The sequence below is a fragment of the Coregonus lavaretus genome (genome assembly GCF_964263955.1).
Source record: "Coregonus lavaretus genome assembly, chromosome: 36".
In the NCBI taxonomy this organism is placed as follows: domain Eukaryota; kingdom Metazoa; phylum Chordata; class Actinopteri; order Salmoniformes; family Salmonidae; genus Coregonus; species Coregonus lavaretus.
Genome location: NC_140023.1, coordinates 2,327,727 through 2,348,436, shown reverse-complemented (window position 1 = coordinate 2,348,436; position 20,710 = coordinate 2,327,727). Strand labels below are relative to the sequence as shown.

General features: G+C 41.5%; 1 protein-coding gene across 1 annotated transcript in view; it reads left to right on the top strand.

Moving 5' to 3' along the window:
* Positions 1 to 20,710, top strand: part of LOC311110639 (voltage-gated delayed rectifier potassium channel KCNH1-like) — a gene marked incomplete at both ends in the record, with an annotated part of 93,035 nt that overhangs the window by 35,953 nt on the left and 36,372 nt on the right. The window contains 3 exons of the mRNA XM_084153180.1: positions 11,032 to 11,231; positions 13,365 to 13,617; positions 17,156 to 17,352. Of these exons, the coding sequence (XP_084009306.1) occupies positions 11,032 to 11,231; positions 13,365 to 13,617; positions 17,156 to 17,352 (650 nt within the window). The remainder of the gene's footprint in view (positions 1 to 11,031; positions 11,232 to 13,364; positions 13,618 to 17,155; positions 17,353 to 20,710) is intronic.

Genomic DNA, 20,710 nt, shown 5'->3' with positions numbered 1-20,710 from the left:
TACCTTGACTTGGAGGTCCTCAGAACATTTAGAAAATGGTATATTTAAGTTGACCTAATATTACCATAACATTCCCAGCATGCAGATTGGAATACATCACCATTAAGTTTCTCTCCAGATTTTAGTGGCAATTCGACCATGTCAAACGTTTCAAAGTAGGAATTATATTGGTTCTGATTTTTAAAAAGTTGAACAGTCAATTTTTACACAATGTTGCATTTTTTACAGTTAGTCTTTGTGCATTTCTGACTGGATTTATAAATCTGGACGAAATAAAGACATCTCTTTTAGTAAAGTGTATCTGAGCCTCAGTTTCACAGCTTTTTTTATAGAATATTTCTAAAGAAACATGGTTAAAGAAAATGTGGGCTTGAATCTGTAATCTTCAGATCTGCAACCAGATCATTAACCCTCTGCACCACCAGACAATAGCTGTGGCCTTGTGTTTTGTTTTTCAGTGGAATGGGGTCAATTGGGACACGGCACACAATTTCTGAGTTATTCAAATGTTGCCATCCTCTTCATGTACTTGTAATACTGTATTTTATGATTTTGCGTTTTTTGTCATTGACAATCTTAATTGAAAGCAATCACAGTAAGGTACTTAAGTGTTACCCAGAAATGATTTGATATTGAGTTAAAAACGGCTGCATTGGACCAAAAAGGTTATTGCATTAAACCTGAATTATTTTTTTATATTAAGTACACTACCGGTCAAATGTTTTAGAACACCTACTCATTCAAGGGTTTTTCTTTATTATTACTATGTTCTACATTGTAGGATAATAGTGAAGACATCAAAACTATGAAATAACACATGGAATCATGTAGTAACCAAAAAAGTGTTCAAAATATATTTGAGATTCTTCAAAGTAGCCACCCTTTGCCTTGATGATACCTTTGCACACTCTTGGCATTTGCTTTGCACACTCTTGGCATTCTCTCAACCAGCTTAACCTGGAATGCTTTTCCAACAGTCTTGAAGGAGTTCCTACATATGCTGAACACTTGTTGGCTGCTTTTCTTCACTCTGCGGTCCGACTCATCCCAAACCATCTAAATTTGGTTAAGGTCGGGGGATTGTGGAGGCCAGGTCATCGGATGCAGCACTCCATCACTCTCCTTCTTGGTAAAATAGCCCTTACACAGCCTGGAGGTGTGTTGGGTCATTGTCCTGTTGAAAAACAAATGATAGTCCCACTAAGCCCAAACCAGATGGGATGGAGTATCGCTGTGGTAGCCATGCTGGTTAAGTGTGCCTTGAATTCTAAATAAATCACACAGTGTCACCAGCAAAGCTTTTAGTGATAGGTCTAATGCTTTAATATTTAATAATTTCTGTCCTCCAAATTCATATTCATTATATAAATAGGCCCTTTAAATTTGTCTGGCTTGCCGTTCCAAATAAAATGGAATATTTTTTTCTCATACAGTGAGGGAAGAAAGTATTTGATCCCCTGCTGATTTTGTACGTTTGCCCACTGACAAAGAAATGATCAGTCTATAATTTTAATGGTAGGTTTATTTGAACAGTGAGAGACAGAATAACAACAAAAAAATCCAGAAAAACGCATGTCAAAAATGTTATAAATTGATTTGCATTTTAATGAGGGAAATAAGTATTTGACCCCCTCTCAATCAGAAAGATGTCTTGCTCCCAGGTGTCTTTTATACAGGTAACAAGCTGAGATTAGGAGCACTCCCTTTAAGAGTGTGCTCCTAATCTCAGCTCATTACCTGTATAAAAGACACCTGTCCACAGAAGCAATCAATCAATCCGATTCCAAACTCTCCACCATGGCCAAGACCAAATAGCTCTCCAAGGATGTCAGGGACAAGATTGTAGACCTACACAAGGCTGGAATGGGCTACAAGACCATCGCCAAGCAGCTTGGTGAGAAGGTGACAACAGTTGGTGCGATTATTCGCAAATGGAAGAAACACAAAATAATTGTCAGTCTCCCTCGGCCTGGGGCTCCATGCAAGATCTCACCTCGTGGAGTTGCAATGATCATGAGAACGGTGAGGAATCAGCCCAGAACTACACGGGAGGATCTTGTCAATGATCTCAAGGCAGCTGGGACCATAGTCACCAAGAAAACAATTGGTAACACACTACGCCGTGAAGGACTGAAATCCTGCAGCGCCCGCAAGGTCCCCCTGCTCAAGAAAGCACATATACAGGGCAGTCTGAAGTTTGCCAATGAACATCTGAATGATTCAGAGAACTGGGTGAAAGTGTTGTGATCAGATGAGACCAAAATTGAGCTCTTTGGCATCAACTCAACTCGTCGTGTTTGGAGGAGGAGGAATGCTGCCTATGACCCCAAGAACACCATCCCCACCGTCAAACATGGAGGTGGAAACATTATGCTTTGGGGGTGTTTTTCTGCTAAGGGGACAGGACAACTTCACCGCATCAAAGGGACGATGGACGGGGCCATGTACCGTCAAATCTTGGGTGAGAACCTCCTTCCCTCAGCCAGGGCATTGAAAATGGGTCGTGGATGGGTATTCCAGCATGACAATGACCCAAAACACACGGCCAAGGCAACAAAGGAGTGGCTCAAGAAGAAGCACATTAAGGTCCTAGAGTGGCCTAGCCAGTCTCCAGACCTTAATCCCATAGAAAATCTGTGGAGGGAGCTGAAGGTTTGAGTTGCCAAATGTCAGCCTCAACCGTAATGACTTGGAGAAGATCTGCAAAGTGGAGTGGAACAAAATCCCTCCTGAGATGTGTGCAAACCTGGTGGCCAACTACAAGAAACGTCTGACCTCTGTGATTGCCAACAAGGGTTTTGCCACCAAGTACTAAGTCATGTTTTGCAGAGGGGTCAAATACTTATTTCCCTCATTAAAATGCAAATCAATTTATAACGTTTTTGTCATGCGTTTTTCTGGATTTTTTTGTTGTTATTCTGTCTCTCACTGTTCAAATAAACCTACCATTTAAAATTATAGACTGATCATGTCTTTGTCAGTGGGCAAATGTACAAAATCAGCAGGGGATCAAATACTTTTTTCCCTCACTGTAGTCTTGGATACCTTGTAAATATGGGCCCAGAGGTATACAGTACAGTGGGGAGAACAAGTATTTAATACACTGTCGATTTTGCAGGTTTTCCTACCTACAAAGCATGTAGAGGTCTGTAATTTTTATCATAGGTACACTTCAACTGTGAGAGACAGAATCTATAAAAAAAATCCAGAAAATCACATTGTATGATTTTTAAGTAATTAATTTGCATTTTATTGCATGACATAAGTATTGGATACATCAGAAAAGCAGAACTTAATATTTGGTACAGAAACCTTTGTTTGCAATTACAGAGATCATACGTTTCCTGTAGGTCTTGACCAGGTTTGCACACACTGCAGCAGGGATTTTGGCCATACAGACCTTCTCCGGATCCTTCAGGTTTCGGGGCTGTCGCTGGGCAATATGGACTTTCAGCTCCCTCCAAAGATTTTCTATTGGGTTCAGGTCTGGAGACTGGCTAGGCCACTCCAGGACCTTGAGATGCTTCTTACTCCTTAGTTGCCCTGGCTGTGTGTTTCGGGTCGTTGTCATGCTGGAAGACCCAGCCACGACCCATCTTCAATGCTCTTACTGAGTGAAGGAGGTTGTTGGCCAAGATCTCGCGATACATGGCCCCATCCATCCTCCCCTCAATACGGTGCAGTCGTCCTGTCCCCTTTGCAGAAAAGCATCCCCAAAGAATGATGTTTCTACCTCCATGCTTCACGGTTTGGATGGTGTTCTTGGGGTTGTACTCATCCTTCTTCTTCCTCCAAACACGGCGAGTGGAGTTTAGACCAAAAAGCTCTATTTTTGTCTCATCAGACCACATGACCTTCTCCCATTCCTCCTCTGGATCATCCAGATGGTCATTGGGAAACTTCAGACGGGCCTGGACATGCGCTGGCTTGAGCAGGGGGACCTTGCGTACGCTGCAGGATTTTAATCCATGACGGCGTAGTGTGTTACTAATGGTTTTCTTTGAGACTGTGGTCCCAGCTCTCTTCAGGTCATTGACCAGGTCCTGCCGTGAAGTTCTGGGCTGATCCCTCACCTTCCTCATGATCATTGATGCCCCACGAGGTAAGATCTTGCATGGAGCCCCAGACCGAGGGTGATTGACCGTCATCTTGAACTTCTTCCATTTTCTAATAATTGCGCCAACAGTTGTTGCCTTCTCACCAAGCTGCTTGCCTATTGTCCTGTAGCCCATCCCAGCCTTGTGCAGGTCTATAATTGTATCCCTAATGTCCTTACACAGCTCTCTGGTCTTGGCCATTGTGGAGAGGTTGGAGTCTGTTTGATTGAGTGTGTGGACAGGTGTCTTTTATACAGGTAACGAGTTCAAACAGGTGCAGTTAATACAGGTAATGAGTGGAGAACAGGAGGGCTTCTTAAAGAAAAACGAACAGGTCTGTGAGAGCCGAAATTCTTACTGGTTGGTAGGTGATCAAATACTTATGTCATGCAATAAAATGCAAATTAATTACTTAAAAATCATACAATGTGATTTTCTGGATTTTTGTTTTAGATTCCGTCTCTCACAGTTGAAGTGTACCTATGATAAAAATTACAGACCTCTACATGCTTTGTAAGTAGGAAAACCTGCAAAATCGGCAGTGTATCAAATACTTGTTCTCCCCACTGTATATCAAGAGGATTGGTGAAGTGATGGTGAATAACCCAGTTACCAGTATATCCCTGGGTTAGTTATGTCTAAAAAAGAAGCATGAAATTCCTGATTGACCATACTGCCATGGCTATATACTGAAAAAATAAGATATAAGAGCTTCCCTGGTGGCGAAGAGTAAAAGAGACATGGGTTGGGAACCAAACATTGCAGGTTCAAGCCCCACAGTAGATTGTCAATATATAAAGTGTAAAAAATATGGTTGTGTTTGTATGATTTTAAATGTTGTTCAAAATGTCCCTATGAATTAAATTAAATGCCATGTGTCTCAAATGTGAATGGCCATTAAATCTAGAGAGAAACACAATGGGGATGTATTACAATCTGCTTTAAGGAGCTACAACTTTGCATACTGAGAATATTGTGGTAATATTAGGTCAGACTTAAATATAACATTTTCTAAATGTTATTGAAATGATATGAGGACTGCCAAGACAGGGTAAAATGCAGTGGAGTGTATTCATCGATTCCAAGGGAAGCCAGGCTTCCCCAAAAAATGGACAAAGAAAAAAACATAAAATAATGTATCTTTCCTCTCTCTGTGTTTTCATAATTTTCCTTCAATTCGCATGAGGCTGAATGTACCTCAACGGAGAAAGCATCCGTGCAAGCAAAACCGAGCCCTTCTGTCTCTGTGTAGCCCATCTATCTGGTCAAAAAGAGGATGACATTGTTGCCGCCCATAGCAAAGAAACATTGTAGAATCATCCGCACAACTGGACAGTTTTTGTGTTTTGGGAACATTGTGATGTCCTGACAATGTTGTCACCAGGCTATACCCACAACCTAATGAAACATTCTGAGAACCATTTAAAGAACAGGCTAAGTGTGTTCTAGGTAGGGCTGTGGCGGTCATGACATTTTGTCTGGTTATTGTCAGGTAGGTAGCTTAGTGGTCAAGAGCGTTGTGCCAGTAATCGAAAGGTCGCTGGTTCTAATCCCCGAGCCGACTAGGTGAAAAATCTGTCGGTGCCCTTAAGCAAGGCACTTAACCCTAATTGCTCCTGTAAGTCGCTCTGGATAAGAGCGTCTGCTAAATGAATAAAATGTAATGTAAATGTAAAAGGCTGGTGGTCTCACAGTAATGTAACGTTAATTATCATAAACACGTTTAGGATCTCCAGGCATATAAGCAGCTGATTATGCACACCTTTGGAACATCTACATTTAAAAAAGTCTAATAAATAAATGTAATCTACACCATCACAATAAATCCATTATTAATTTTAGTCAGGTCTAAAGAAACATTATGATATGAAGAAAATGTATTTCAGAACAGAATATGAGTTGGCCTACTGTTAGGCTGTAGGCTTGTTAATTTATCTGACAAGACATGCTTGAGTCCCATGCCATTATTTTATAGTAAGAAGAATATAATTGAACTTAGCTGAATAAAATGGAAAGGATATTTTTCCCTTTACGGCAAGAGTGCGCATATGAAGTGGCTATGTTGAGCGTAAAAGTGATAATTTGAAACGGGTCCTATATGCTAGATTTAGAGTTATTTGGCAATTTTAGTTGTGAATGATACAAACCTTAGAATGTCTTAGAAATCAAAACATATATGGGCTCCATGGTGCGACTATAGACTATTGATGATTTGAGAAAGTGGTAGAAAAAGTACCCAATTGTCATACTTGAGTAAAAGTAAAGATACCTTAATAGAAAATGACTCAAGTAAAAGTGAAAGTCACCCAGTAAAATACTACTTCAGTAAAAGTATTTGGTTTTAAATATACTTAAGTATCAAAAGTAAATGTAATTGCTCAAATATACTAAAGTATCAAAAGTAAAAGTGCGAATAATTTCAGCAAACCAGACGGCACAATTTTCTTGTTTTTTAAATGTATGGATAGCCACGGACACACTCCAACACTGATGTAATTTACAAACAAAGCATTTGTGTTTAGTGAGTCCGCCAGATCAGAGGCATTAGGGATGACCAGGAATGTTCTTTTGATAAGTGTATGAATTGGACCATTTTCTGTCCTGCTATGCATTTAAAACGTAACGAGTACTTTTGGGTGTCAGGGAAAATGTGTGGAGTAAAAAGTACATTATTTTCTTCAGGAATGTAGTAAAGTAAAAGTTGTCAAATATAAATAGTGAAGTACAGATACCACAAAAAACTACTTAAGTAGTACTTTAAAGTATTTTTACTTAAGTACTTTACACCACTGGAAAGTAGCAAAAAAAGCTTGCACTCTGTTCCTTGCCTCAGGCTGCACCGCTGTCCACTCATCAAGTTATCATATTTTCACCCATCAGACTATTCTCAATTTAATCTTGTCTTTTGATTTAGAATGGCCCATTATCAAATGAGCAGGAGCAGGGGAAAAAATACATGTCATCTGTAGGCACTCGAATAGCGGATGGAGGCCGCGCGCTTTCTCACCGGTCCGTTTTGTAGGCTACTTCGGTTTTATAGCAGAGCATGTGCTTAATATGAGCAGCTGAGAAATAAATATAAGAACACTGATTTCACTCCACGCATCAACCACTGTTTGAGAAGCATGCTCTCGCTGCCCTACAGGTGATATTCTGTCCAAACTCTGTATGCCATGGGCTCCAACCCTGTCCCTCCAGCTACCCAGTACTCTGTATGCCATGGGCTCTCCAACCCTGTCCCTCCAGCTACCCAGTACTCTGTATGCCATGGGCTCTCCAACCCTGTTCCTGCAGCTACCCAGTGCTTAATTTGGAAAATGAAGTGAAATCTGTTCGGGAACATAGTAACATTTTTTCGCAACGAAACATATTTCACTGAAATGTTGACAGCCCATCTGCCCGCTCGAGAAAGGAATAAAGGAGAGAGAGGAGTTGGAAACACATGGTGGTGAGATATTCTGTATACCTAAAGGTAATGTGTAACCTCAGTGTCGATTTTAGCATGTAAGTCTTGGTGGGGCAAAAAAAAAAAAAAATGCATGCCAGCAAAGCCACTACACAACACAACACTAAACAATACATTAATTGCACTATAACGGTGACAAACGGTGCCCACAAACTGTCAGAGCCTACATAAAGCTATCCCAACAGCAGAGTCCCAACAGCAGTGCCAACACCTTATCACTGCTACACCTGGCTATCAGCGGAGCCTTGTCTGGCTGAGAAACATTTCATTCAACCACATTTACTGCCTTTAAAAACTATGGCATAAGGGGACGAAACGTATAAGAGGCAATCCGTAATTTCAATTGACATTAATGAGCGAGCTAGGAAGGATGTAGTCAATATAACTATTTGTTCAGCACTTTTGAAATGTACAGCAACAGAATTCAGAACATGGGCCATTCTTACAGTGTTCTCCCTGTACACCAAGTCAGAACCGTAGGATAAATAAAGGGGGCATATAAGCAGACAATGAAAGCTCTGACAATATTTGATGATTACATTTCTCTAAAACAGGCTATAGGCTACGTGTGCACCACCAAGTCAGAACAGTAGGCTAAGTTATGAGGGGAAAATTGACCAAATTATTAGGATGAGGCACATGGGCTATTAACAGCTTACTACACAACATACACATAGTATTACTTTCTTAGCTACAGTATACATATCTCCCTGGCATATTACATAATTTATGCAGCAGCATACAAGACACTTTTGGACTCACCTTGTTGTGCTGTGCTCACTTGAACAGGACGGTGTCGCGGCGGTCCTTCGTGGGCAAATTTTGTCATCAAACTTTCATCAAAGTTTGGCATTCTCTGGATTTATGGTTCTTTCAAGACAACTGGGAACTCTGAAAAAACAAGGTGAATCATGATGACGTCAGTGTTCTTCAGGTCGTAGCTCTAGAAAGAGGCCTGAGTTCCCGACTCTCAATTCCGAGTTGAATGACCGTTCAAAACGTATTTTCCTAGTCTGAGCTTGTTTTTTTCCAACTTGTGTAATGTTTATGTCCAATGGCCGATGAGCACCGATACGTTTTAAATATAATTTATCTTCATATGACAAGGATTGAAAAGGATTTGCCAGTAGATTGTGGACTTGATTCATGATGATGACTGCTAGCTAACATTTTGAAAGTATGATGTTGACATGATCAGTGCAATCAAAGCTACTGTAGATATAATGTGATTCTGAGGTCATTTTATCTGTGGCCAATGACCTTGAGCCTTCTTGGATGGGCACTTCTAATGTAACACTATGGCAGCACCCAAGGGGCTTGCATTTTCGAGCTCTAACCGTAGATTTTGCGGTGACGTAGTTTCCCCATGAGTGACCGAACACTGAGCCACTGAGCCGGCTTTATTAACCTATACGGGATCGGTGTCCCGTATACGGGACGGTTGAGCTAACGTGCGCTAATGGAATTAGCATGACTGTTGTAAGTAACAGCAAACTTTCCAGGACCTAGACATGTCTTATATGGGCAGAAAGCTTAAATACTTGTTAATCTAACTGCACTGTCCAATTTACAGTAGCTATTACAGTGAAAAAATACCATGCTATTGTTTGAGGAGAGTGCACAACAACAAAAAACGTATCACGACAACTGGTTTGATACATTCACCTCTGAAGGTAAATAATGTACTTACATTCGGTCATCTTGCTCTGATTTGTCATCCTAAGGGTCCCAGAGATAAAATGTAGCGTAGTTTTGTTTGATAAAATACATTTTTTATATTCAAATGTAGGAACTGGGTTTTACAGTTTTAACCCCTGCTGTCTCTGACTCCACACCCACCCCGCCTGGCCATCTAGATGTGTATAAGCTAATGATCCATCATGCATGACATTCCTGGGAGTGTGTAAACTTACATTTTGTATTACCATATCAGTTTCGTATGTTCTCTATAGTTATGTACTTGAAAATGTATCAATTGACCAATTCGGCACATTTGGACAGACTTGATACAAAATAGTCCAGTATTGCAACGCTTCACTGAATCAATCTAAAACTTTGCGCACACACTGCCATGTAGTGGCCAAAATCTAATTTGCGCCTAAACTGCAATATTATGGCCTTTCTCTTGCATTTCAAAGATGATGGAACAAAAAAAAGAAAATAATACAAATGTTTTTTTGTTTGTATTATCTTTTACCAGATGTAATGAGTTATGTTCTCCTACATTTAATTTCACATTTCCACAAACTTCAAAGTGTTTCCTTTCAAATGGTATCAATAATATGCATATCTTTGCTTCAGGTCCTGAGCTACAGGCAGTTAGATTTGGGTATGTCAATTTAGGCGGAAATTGAAAAAAAGGGTCAGATACTTAAAAGGTTCAACTGTTTGCGAACTGATATGTGACACATTCTTTTATTTTTGAGCTAAACAGGTGGGGCTCAAAAGCCCTGAATGACGGGTCTCCACTGTCTCACCCAATTAAGTATCAAAATATAAACAATTCCCTATTACTAGGGTATTCAAAATGAAATTCAAATTCACTAATTGTAGGCTAACTGTAAGCCGCCATGCACAATCAATGAACCAACAGCTTCGCCTAGGGCTATACGTTCTCTCCCAGACTCATGGATAGACATTTTGGAGCATAAGGTAACCAGTCCATCCAGTATGCATAATAATACTGTCCACACTCAAAGGCTAGAACAATTATGTACCAAAGACATCTTAGATCAGTTTTGTTGTATGTTTTTCTGCAATGGGTAATATGCGGTAGGCTATGTATTGTATAACGGCACAATCATCATTTTAATTCTGTTTTTTTTTTTCGGGCTTGGGCTCATAAACCTTTGCATATGCATAAGCTCTAATATGCATATGTGGTTTTTGAATAAATCCTCACATTAGAAAGCACTGTCCATTTCATTGTGTTAGGCATTGAAACAACATCCACAACAACCATGTTTTACACTGTTTCAACCTGCTGTTGAACTTTTGTTTCAAATTGATTACAGTGAGGTGAGTTTTAAAAGTATGATAGGCCTACTGTTTTGATGATAAGTGTTTGATGTGATTTTTGGTAGCATTTGCTTTGACGTTAGAGTGGTTAGAGGGACAATAGAGCCCTGAGTACCAGGCCATTAGGACCTGATAGTAGTTAGCAAGTTGGGTACTACCAAAGCATGTCCAGAGTGCATTAAAGGAGATTACCGTGACTGAACTGTCACGTGGAATTTGACATGTTCTAGAAACGCTCTTGCAACATGAGGTGAATGTTTTATGAAAACCGCACGACTGGACAGTTTTTGTGTTATGAGAACATTTGCCGCGACCTAACGAATGTTCTGAAAAAAAAAAAGTCGCTCTGGACTAAAATGTAAAAAAATGTTCTGGGAACTTTCACAGAACCAATTTTGGTTTGCTGGGCTATCTTCTCTAAATCCTCCTTTCTTTATTTTTTTCCCCCAGCCCTTCTTTACGCCACCATCTTCGGTAACGTCACCACCATCTTCCAGCAAATGTACGCCAACACCAACCGTTACCACGAGATGCTGAACAGCGTCCGTGACTTCCTCAAGCTCTACCAGGTGCCCAAGGGGCTGAGCGAGAGGGTCATGGATTACATCGCCTCCACCTGGTCCATGTCCCGGGGCATAGATACTGAAAAGGTATCTCAAACTGTAAGCCTGACATTCATTACCTTGGCTTGCATGCTGTCCGTTGGTTGGTTTTCCTGCATGGTAGCTTCCGCAGCTAGCTGGTCCTTTTGTATTGTGGTGTGGTGGTCATCGTGGCTCTGTGTTTTGATGTGCTTGACCAGTCCACTTGGGGTGGGAGTGTGGGGGAGGGGGTTGGTGTTGAGTTAATGGATAATGCTCTGTAACTGTCATATTAACTGATTATTATAATTGGTAATGACAGTTGGTGTTAGCTTATGACAAGTGACTTTACCCTGTTATGACACAAACTTTGGCTGATTTGCAAGCTGGTGGTAGTTAGAACGTGTGCAATGTGAGATTTGATTCCAATTAATTAAATGCCTGAATGTGACATGGTTTTAAAACAATTATGAGCATAGTATACAGAAAAAACAGTGAGGAAAGTCGATGTAAGAAATGTGTCTAATTAGTGAAATATTTAGTAAAAGCAATACAGTGTGTTGTCCTTTTGCGGCTGTCTGATAGCTATGGTGAGTATATGCAGTTCAGTACAGTTTTTTGGCACATTCCTGTGCTGTATGCTTTGGAATTGCCTCAGTGACAGTAGAAAGCAACACTATGTTAGCTTCCAGGCACATTTCTCCCACAGCGCAGAGAGACTGGATGAGCGAAGGAGGGTAAAATCCTTTAAGGATTCTCTGGTATCACACATGGACTCACCTCAGCCTCCCAGGTGTTTAACTGTGGCTGTTGCTGTGACAACAACAGCATCCCAGCCAGACCTGTAGAGAGGAGGCTGGTTTGATTGGCAGTTCTGGGGGATTCTTTGTATGATCTGTTTACATTTTAGTCATTTAGCAGACGCTCTTATCCAGAGCGACTTAGTTAGTGAGTGCATACATTTTCATACTGGCCCCCCGTGGGAATCGACCCCCCCACAACCCTGGCGTTGGAAACCCCATGCTCTACACGGGGCACGTTCACATACTTAACTAACCGTAACCTATACAACTAACCTTAAGACACCGTTGGGGTTAGTCTATACACTTATACTTCCTGTTTTTTTTGACAGAAAAAGCTAATTTTACATCTACATTTTAGTCATTTAGCAGACGCTCTTATCCAGAGCGACTTACATTTAGCGAGTGCATATATTATTTTATTTTTCATACTGGCCCCCCGTGGGAATTGAACCCACAACCCTGGCGTTGCAAACGCCATGCTCTACCAACTGAGCTACATCCCTGCCGGCCATTCCCTCCCCTACCCTGGACGACGCAGGGCCAATTATGCGCCGCCCCATGGGTCTCCAGGTCGCGGCCGGCTACGACAGAGCCTGGATTCGAACCAGGATCTCCAGTGGCACCACTGCACCACTGCGCCACTCGGGAGGCCCCCATTTTAAAGAACAAGATTTTAACATTGATGTACTGTTCTATTTTCTATGCTCCCTAAGTGCTCCTCTAACTTGTACTTTTACCCAATGAGCACCATTACTGGATGATGATGATGATGATGGTGATTGTTGTTGATGCACTGCAAAATGTTTTATCTTAGCTAGATTTTTAAAATATTGTATTGAGTGATAATACACTTAATTGATCTTGATAAGAAAAAAATTCAAGTAATTTTATCTTACCGCACTGGCTTGATAGAAGTGGAGTAAGAATTTTAATAGGATGAATTATCTTACAAGTGGGTTTTTTATCTTACTCCACCTTGTATCAAGCCTTTTTTAGTTTAAAATAAGCCAAATGATCTGTCAATGTGGTAAAATCATTTATCTTGGTAAGAAAAAAAACGTGTCATTTTAAGTGCATTATCACTCAATATAAGATTAAAAATCTAGCTAAGATTGCATTCTGTTGCTATTATTATAAATATTAACAATCTGTTTTTGGTTGGGTGCCTTGATGTGACACCCTTAGAATATTTCAAGATAAAGATGGAAGGAAAATTCAGAAGGGGGAAAAAAAGAGAAGAGGATTTGAAAGTAATGTATCTAAACGCTATCATGGCTGCCAGTGAAAAACTACTGGTTCACCAAAGACAATGAGTTTGGAAGGTGATACAATTTGGCTATTAAACTGATCTCTCTCTCTCTCTCACCCCCTCTCTCTCTCTCTCCTCTCCCCGTCCCAGGTATTGCAGATATGCCCTAAGGACATGAGGGCAGATATCTGCGTCCACCTGAACAGGAAAGTCTTCAAAGAACACCCTGCGTTCAGGTTGGCCAGTGACGGGTGCCTGCGTGCCCTGGCCATGGAGTTCCAGACTATCCACTGTGCCCCTGGCGACCTCATCTACCATGCCGGGGAGAGTGTGGACAGCCTCTGTTTCGTGGTGTCAGGATCCCTGGAAGTCATCCAAGATGATGAGGTGGTGGCCATCTTGGGTGAGTAGTTGTCTATTATACAGTATGATGATGTAGGATTACATGGTGGCCATCTTGGGTGAGTAGTTGTCTATTATACAGTATGATGATGTAGGATTATATGGTGGCCATCTTGGGTGAGTAGTTGTCTATTATACAGTATGACGATGTAGGATTACATGGTGGCCATCTTGGGTGCGTTGCTGCTGTCTATTGTATAGGATGGTTTGTGGCCATTTTGAGTGAGTTGCTGTCCATGGACCAGTGTTTGAGTTGAGCCGGTGCACATCGGTACCGTCGTGGTCATCGGTACCTCGTGTGAAAGGAGCTATTGTCTAATCCCAACGACAGTCCCTGTAGAGACATTACCAGGATGTTAATGTGGGACTGGTGGGTGAAGGTTACACAGTTAAATGTTGAGTGGCTGTAAATCGCACCTTGTTATTGATCTGAGTGATGGATTCTTTGTCCTTTTCTCACATCATGGTTTGGTTGGTCTCCACGGTGTGTGTGCCGACGGATGTGCGTGAGTGCATATACAAACTGTTAGATTGTTGCTGGACAAACAGCCAACGTTGCCAGGCAAACACGCAACATAATTAAAAACGGTAAACAGTAAAAATGCAACACATCAAAACATCAAAACATACAGATGGATGGTCTTCCCAGGGCCTTCTAACATACAGTAGCTGTGGTTACTTTCTCTCGTGTTGCTGACCTGCAATTGGTGGGTTGGCTTGTTGGGAGGATTGAAATCCTATTTACATTGTTATACTTGTCCTTGTCCTGGCTAGTTCATGTTGATTGAACCCTGGGTGATGAACTAGCTACCGCTGTAAATCACATTCTCATTAAACTAATTGCAGTTGCTATACAGAATCCTTGCTACACCAGCTGCTGAATGTAGGGCTATTTAGCACTGTGATCATTCTATTAACTAATTAACTCTAGTTGTTTACCTAATTTTCTTGGTTTGTCAGAAACTGCAGAACATGAAAGCTTTTGTTTCTAAGGTTCAACCAAATCTGATCTTCTGCATTTTTGAAGGACTGTGCAGTTGATTCACATTACTCCAGCTGTGGAATACAGGTCTATGTAGAACAATGATAGTTTTACTAGAATTGACTCTAGCTGTGTTGCTGTTCCATTTTTGCCTCTCTATCACTGCCTTGGTTTGTTTTAGGGTGTAAGACATGAAAGCCTTGTTTATTTATTCAATCCAATCTGATTATGCTGACAAACCATCAAAACGATCCATTGTATCACAACTGATATGTCAGATTTGTTAGTTCCACAATTTGAGTGTGAATGTGTGAATTTACATTGTTTGGACTGACTATTGCCAACCCACGAACTATAAGTAAGTAAGGAGCCTTGGCTTGTGCGAGCCAGAACAGCTCATAGGAGCAGGAGTCTATCTCCTGTTTCTGTAGCGTGAGGCAGCTTGATGTACAAGTACACACCCTGGATAGGACACTAGTCTATCGCAGGGCCTTACCCCCAATCTATCTCCTTAATGTTGAGTGTCAAGCAGGGACACATCAGGTCCCATTTTTACAGTCTTTAGTATAACTCAGCCGGGAATCGAACTCCCAACCTTCCAATCTCAGGACACTGTAACCACAAGGCCACTGAGTTGGTTCAAACTACCATCATACTGTTTTGTATGGGGCCACACACCCACCCAGGTACGCTCTGTAATTCAATGTTGGCCGTGTATTTGGTGGATGTTGCCAGCTTTTCAACAATGTACCGTAAAGCTGAGGCAGATGTCAGCTTTAATTAGGAAGAGACTGATATAAACAGCTGGCCGTGTATTTGATGGATGTTGGCTGTGTATTTGATGGATGTTGGCTGTGTATTTGATGGATGTTGGCTGTGTATTTGATGGATGTTGGCCGTGTATTTGATGGATGTTGACCCGTGTATTTGATGGATGTTGGCTGTGTATTTGATGGATGTTGGCCGTGTATTTGATGGATGTTGGCCGTGTATTTGATGGATGTTGGCCGTGTATTTGATGGATGTTGGCCGTGTATTTGATGGATGTTGGCAGCTTTTCAACAACGTACCGTAAAGCTGCTTTATTGAGGAAACATTTACTTACTATGGCTGTTATATGTGGTTGTCCCACCTAGCTATCTTAAGATGAATGCACTAACTGTAAGTCTCTCTGGATAAGAGCGGCCGCTAAATGACTAAAATGTAAATGTCAGCTTTAATAGAAAGAGACTGATATAAACAGTTCTCATTTCTGGATGCATACACTGTGTGTGTGTGTGTGATTAGTAGTCTAGAGGAGTAGATCAACTGAAATCTAGCAGGTTGTTGCGCTGTGCTGTTCTGTTCTTTGTTCTGTTCTATCTTGTGCTGGGCTGTTCTGTTCTATCTTGTGTTGATCTGTGCTGAGCGGTGCTGTACTGTGCTGAGTGGTGCTGTACTGTGCTGAGTGGTGCTGTACTGTGCTGAGTGGTGCTGTACTGTGCTGAGCGTTACTGTTCTACGCTGAGCGTTACTGTTCTACGCTGAGCGTTACTGTTCTACGTTGTTACTTTGTGTTGAGTGCTAGTCAGAGCTTCTCTGGAGAATAGGAGATGATCCTGACTTTGTGTTTCTCAAACAACAAATAATTATCTCACCGTAGATTATCTGCTACGCCATAATGACTGTGTTTTTAAGTCAAATAACTTATTTGGGATTTCTTTGCAGTATGGTGATTAGCAAAGTGACTGATGGGAGAGATTTCCTGTTTATCTCATCCCAAATGAATATATAATATTTGTATGTGTTTGACTAGGAGAAGACGTGTGTGTGTGTGTGTGTGTGTGTGCGCCAGACCTAGGTTCAAATACATGTGTAATTGAGTATTTTGTTATTTAAATACTGTTTAATGTGTATTTGAGTGTTTCCAAATACATTCCAAAATTCAACTACTTGTTTTTTCAAATAAAGGTTATCTGAATATTGTTTTCAAATGTATTGAAAAGTAATTGAAATACCTGAAATACAATTTTACAGAATAACAAATAGGATCCTCTAGGAAGCCAGACACAATGATCAGAACAAATGTGTTTATAGTGTCTGTGTTTGTTTTGTCAATTCACTGAACATTGATATGATTCACATCAACAAGTTTTATATTTCAGCCAGTAAGGTTATTGGGTTCAAACAGGCTTTTGTTGCTGTGACTGACAGGGTTTGAACCAGCATTTTCTGCGTGCCATAACACTTTGCTATCCTGCTGAGCCAAAGCCTAGACATTAACTATGGGAGCAAACGCACGTCTTCACATCTCAGGCAAAGTCACACTGGGCTAAACAAATCATTGTTAGGTCTCAGAAGTAAATGGGTAAATAATCAGTTGTAAACCAGCCATTTTAGCTGTTTTCTCTCGCACTCTGCAGGTAAAAAAATATTTCAGAAATCTCTCTAAAGTCTTAAAAATAATAATTCATCAGTAAATCTCGGATGCAAAATCTGTTAGATTTAAGAAGTAATATCTTAGTCGGTTCTCTCTCTCTCTCTGTCTCTGTGTGTGTGTGTGTGTGTGTGTCTGCAGGTAAGGGGGACGTGTTTGGGGATGTGTTCTGGAAGGAGGTGACCCTAGCCCAGGCGTGTGCCAACGTGCGTGCCCTGACCTACTGTGACCTCCACGTCATCAAGCGGGACGCCCTGCAGAAGGTTCTGGAGTTCTACACAGCCTTCTCTAACCACTTCTCACGGAACCTGCTGCTCACCTACAACCTGCGGAAGAGGGTCAGTGTAACTTATTGGACCATCCACTTTTCTTCTGGCCTCGTAGAACCAGCCGAATAGCTGCTCACCAGGCTGGTTCATCTAAGTGTTCAGGCTGGTTCATCTAAGTGTTCAGGCTGGTTCATCTAAGTGTTCAGGCTGGTTCATCTAAGTGTTCAGGCTGGCTCTTCTAAGGATCAGGCTGGTTCATCTAAGGATCAGGCTGCCTCATCTAAGTGTTCAGGCTGGTTCATCTAAGGATCAGGCTGGTTCACAAGACCACTCTTCTTCCTCCCTGCCTATCAAACTCATATTATTTTCTCATTTCAGTTGTTGTTTTATCTTCCTTGTCTCCTCTGCCTATCTTTCACGTCTCAGTCTTTCTCTCTGTTCTCCCTCCTCTCTGTTCTCCCTCCTCTCTGTTCTCCCTCCTCTCTGTTCTCCCTCCTCTCTGTTCTCCCTTCTCTCTGTTCTCCCTTCACGTCATCCACCCAGGGCATCTAAGGCCAGGATTAAATCAGATCAGCGGTAACCCACGATAACCGACAAACACATAGCTTATCATTGCTTTTGTTTAGGAGGTGTCAGAGGTGTAAATGCATTAGTGGTCAAATCCACAAGCGGCTCCCAGCGTTATACCTATCGCGGACATTGCCATAGATGCATTAGTAGAAATCCCATGCAGCCATGTTACAAGTTTGAACACTGGAATGTGTGATTTATATAAATCCTTATTATTTTGTTTAAAGGGAACTTTCACCATTTTTATAATCTCCAGCACCACCTCAACATCAACGTATGTGAAAATGGCGCGTTTTTATGTTTTGTAGTAAAAAAGATAGAGGAAGATGAGTGTCCAATTACCTCATCGGTGTGCATCATGTGATTTTAACCAATTATGAGTTGGCATTGCCTACTAATTGGTTGATGTCATTGCAAACACTTATCTTCCTCTATCTTTTTTACTACAAAACATAGAAATGCGCCATTTTCACATATGTTGATGTTGGGGTGGTGCTGGACATGATGAATATGAAGTTTTTTTTTAAAGAATGTATTTCCCCTGAATGATTTCCCCAGTGTCATTATTTCTATATACAGTGAGGGGAAAAAAGTATTTGATCCCCTGCTGATTTTGTACGTTTGCCCACTGACAAAGAAATGATCAGTCTATAATTTTAATGGTAGGTTTATTTGAACAGTGAGAGACAGAATAACAACAAAAAAATCCATGTCAAAATGTTATAAATTGATTTGCATTTTAATGAAGGAAATAAGTATTTGACCCCCTCTCAATCAGAAAGATTTCTGTCTCCCAGGTGTCTTTTATACAGGTAACGAGCTGAGATTAGGAGCACACTCTTAAAGGGAGTACTCCTAATCTCAGCCTGTTACCTGTATAAAAGACACCTGTCTACAGAAGCAATCAATCAATCAGATTCCAAACTCTCCACCATGGCCAAGACCAAAGAACTCTCCAAGGATGTCAGGGACAAGATTGTAGACCTACACAAGGCTGGAATGGGCTACAAGACCATCGCCAAGCAGCTTGGTGAGAAGGTGACAACAGTTGGTGCGATTATTCGCAAATGGAAGAAACACAAAATAACTGTCAATCTCCCTCTGCCTGGGGCTCCATGCAAGATCTCACCTTGTGGAGTTGCAATGATCATGAGAACGGTGAGGAATCGGCCCAGAACTACACGGGAGGATCTTGTCAATGATCTCAAGGCAGCTGGGACCATAGTCACCAAGAAAACAATTGGTAACACACTACGCCGTGAAGAACTGAAATCCTGCAGCGCCCGCAAGGTCCCCCTGCTCAAGAAAGCACATATACAGGTCCGTCTGAAGTTTGCCAATGAACATCTGAATGAATAAGAGGAGAACTGGGTGAAAGTGTTGTGGTCAGATGAGAAAAAAAATGGAGCTCTTTGGCATCAACTCAACTCGCCGTGTTTGGAGGAGGAGGAATGCTGTCTATGACCTCAAGAACACCATACCCACCGTCAAACATGGAGGTGGAAACATTATGCTTTAGGGGTGTTTTTCTACTAAGGGGGACAGGACAACTTCACCGCATCAAAGGGAAGATTGACGGGGCAATGTACCGTCTAATCTTGGGTGAGAACCTCCTTCCCTCAGCCAGGGCATTGAAAACGGGTCGTGGATGGGTATTCCAGCATGACAATGACCCAAAACACACGGCCAAGGCAACAAAGGAGTGGCTCAAGAAGAAGCACATTAAGGTCCTGGAGTGGCCTAGCCAGTCTCCAGACCTTAATCCCATAGAAAATCTGTGGAGGGAGCTGAAGGTTCGAGTTGCCAAACGTCAGCCTCGAAACCTTAATGACTTGGAGAAGATCTGCAAAGAGGAGTGGGACAAAATCCCTCCTTAGATGTGTGCAAACCTGGTGGCCAACTACAAGAAACGTCTGACGTCTGTGATTGCCAACAAGGGTTTTGCCACCAAGTACTAAGTCATGTTTTGCAGAGGGGTCAAATACTACTTTCCCTCATTAAAATGCAAATCAATTTATTAAAAATTTTACATGCGTTTTTCTTGATTTTTTGGGTTGTTATTCTGTCTCTCACTGTTCAAATAAACCTACCATTAAAATTATAGACTGATCATTTCTTTGTCAGTGGGCAAACGTACAAAATCAGCAGGGGATCAAATACTTATTTCCCTCACTGTAGCACTTTCTAGTTCTGAACTTTAACGTGAGATTCAGTGCATTCGGAAAGTATTCAGACCGCTTGACCTTTTCCACATTTTGTTAAGTTACAGCCTAATTCTGAAATGGATTTAATTGTTTTTTCCCCCCTTATCAATCTACACACAATACCCCATAATGACAAAGCAAAAACAGGTTTTTAGAAATGTTTGCAAATGTATGAAATATAACATTTACATAAGTATTCAGACCCTTTACTCAGTACTTTGTTGAAGCACCTTTGGCAGCGATTACAGCCTTGAGTCTTCTTGGGTATGACACTACCAGCTTGGCAGAGCCGTATTTGGGGAGTTTCTCCCATTCTTCTCTGCAGATCCTCTTAAGCTCTGTCAGGTTGGATGGGGTGTGTCACTGCACAGCTATTTTCAGGTCTCTCCAGAGATTTTAGATCGGGTTCAAGTCCGAGCTCTGGCTGGGCCACTCAAGGACATTCAGAGACTTGTCCCGAAGCCACTCCTGCGTTGTCTTGGCTGTGTGCTCAGGGTCGTTGTCCTGTTGGAATGTGAACCTTCACCCCAGTCTGAAGTCCTGAGCGCTCTGGAGCAGGTTTTCATCAAGGATCTCTCTGTACTTTGCTCTGTTCATCTTTCCCTCGATCCTGACTAGTTTCCCTGCCACTGAAAAACATCCCCACAGCATGT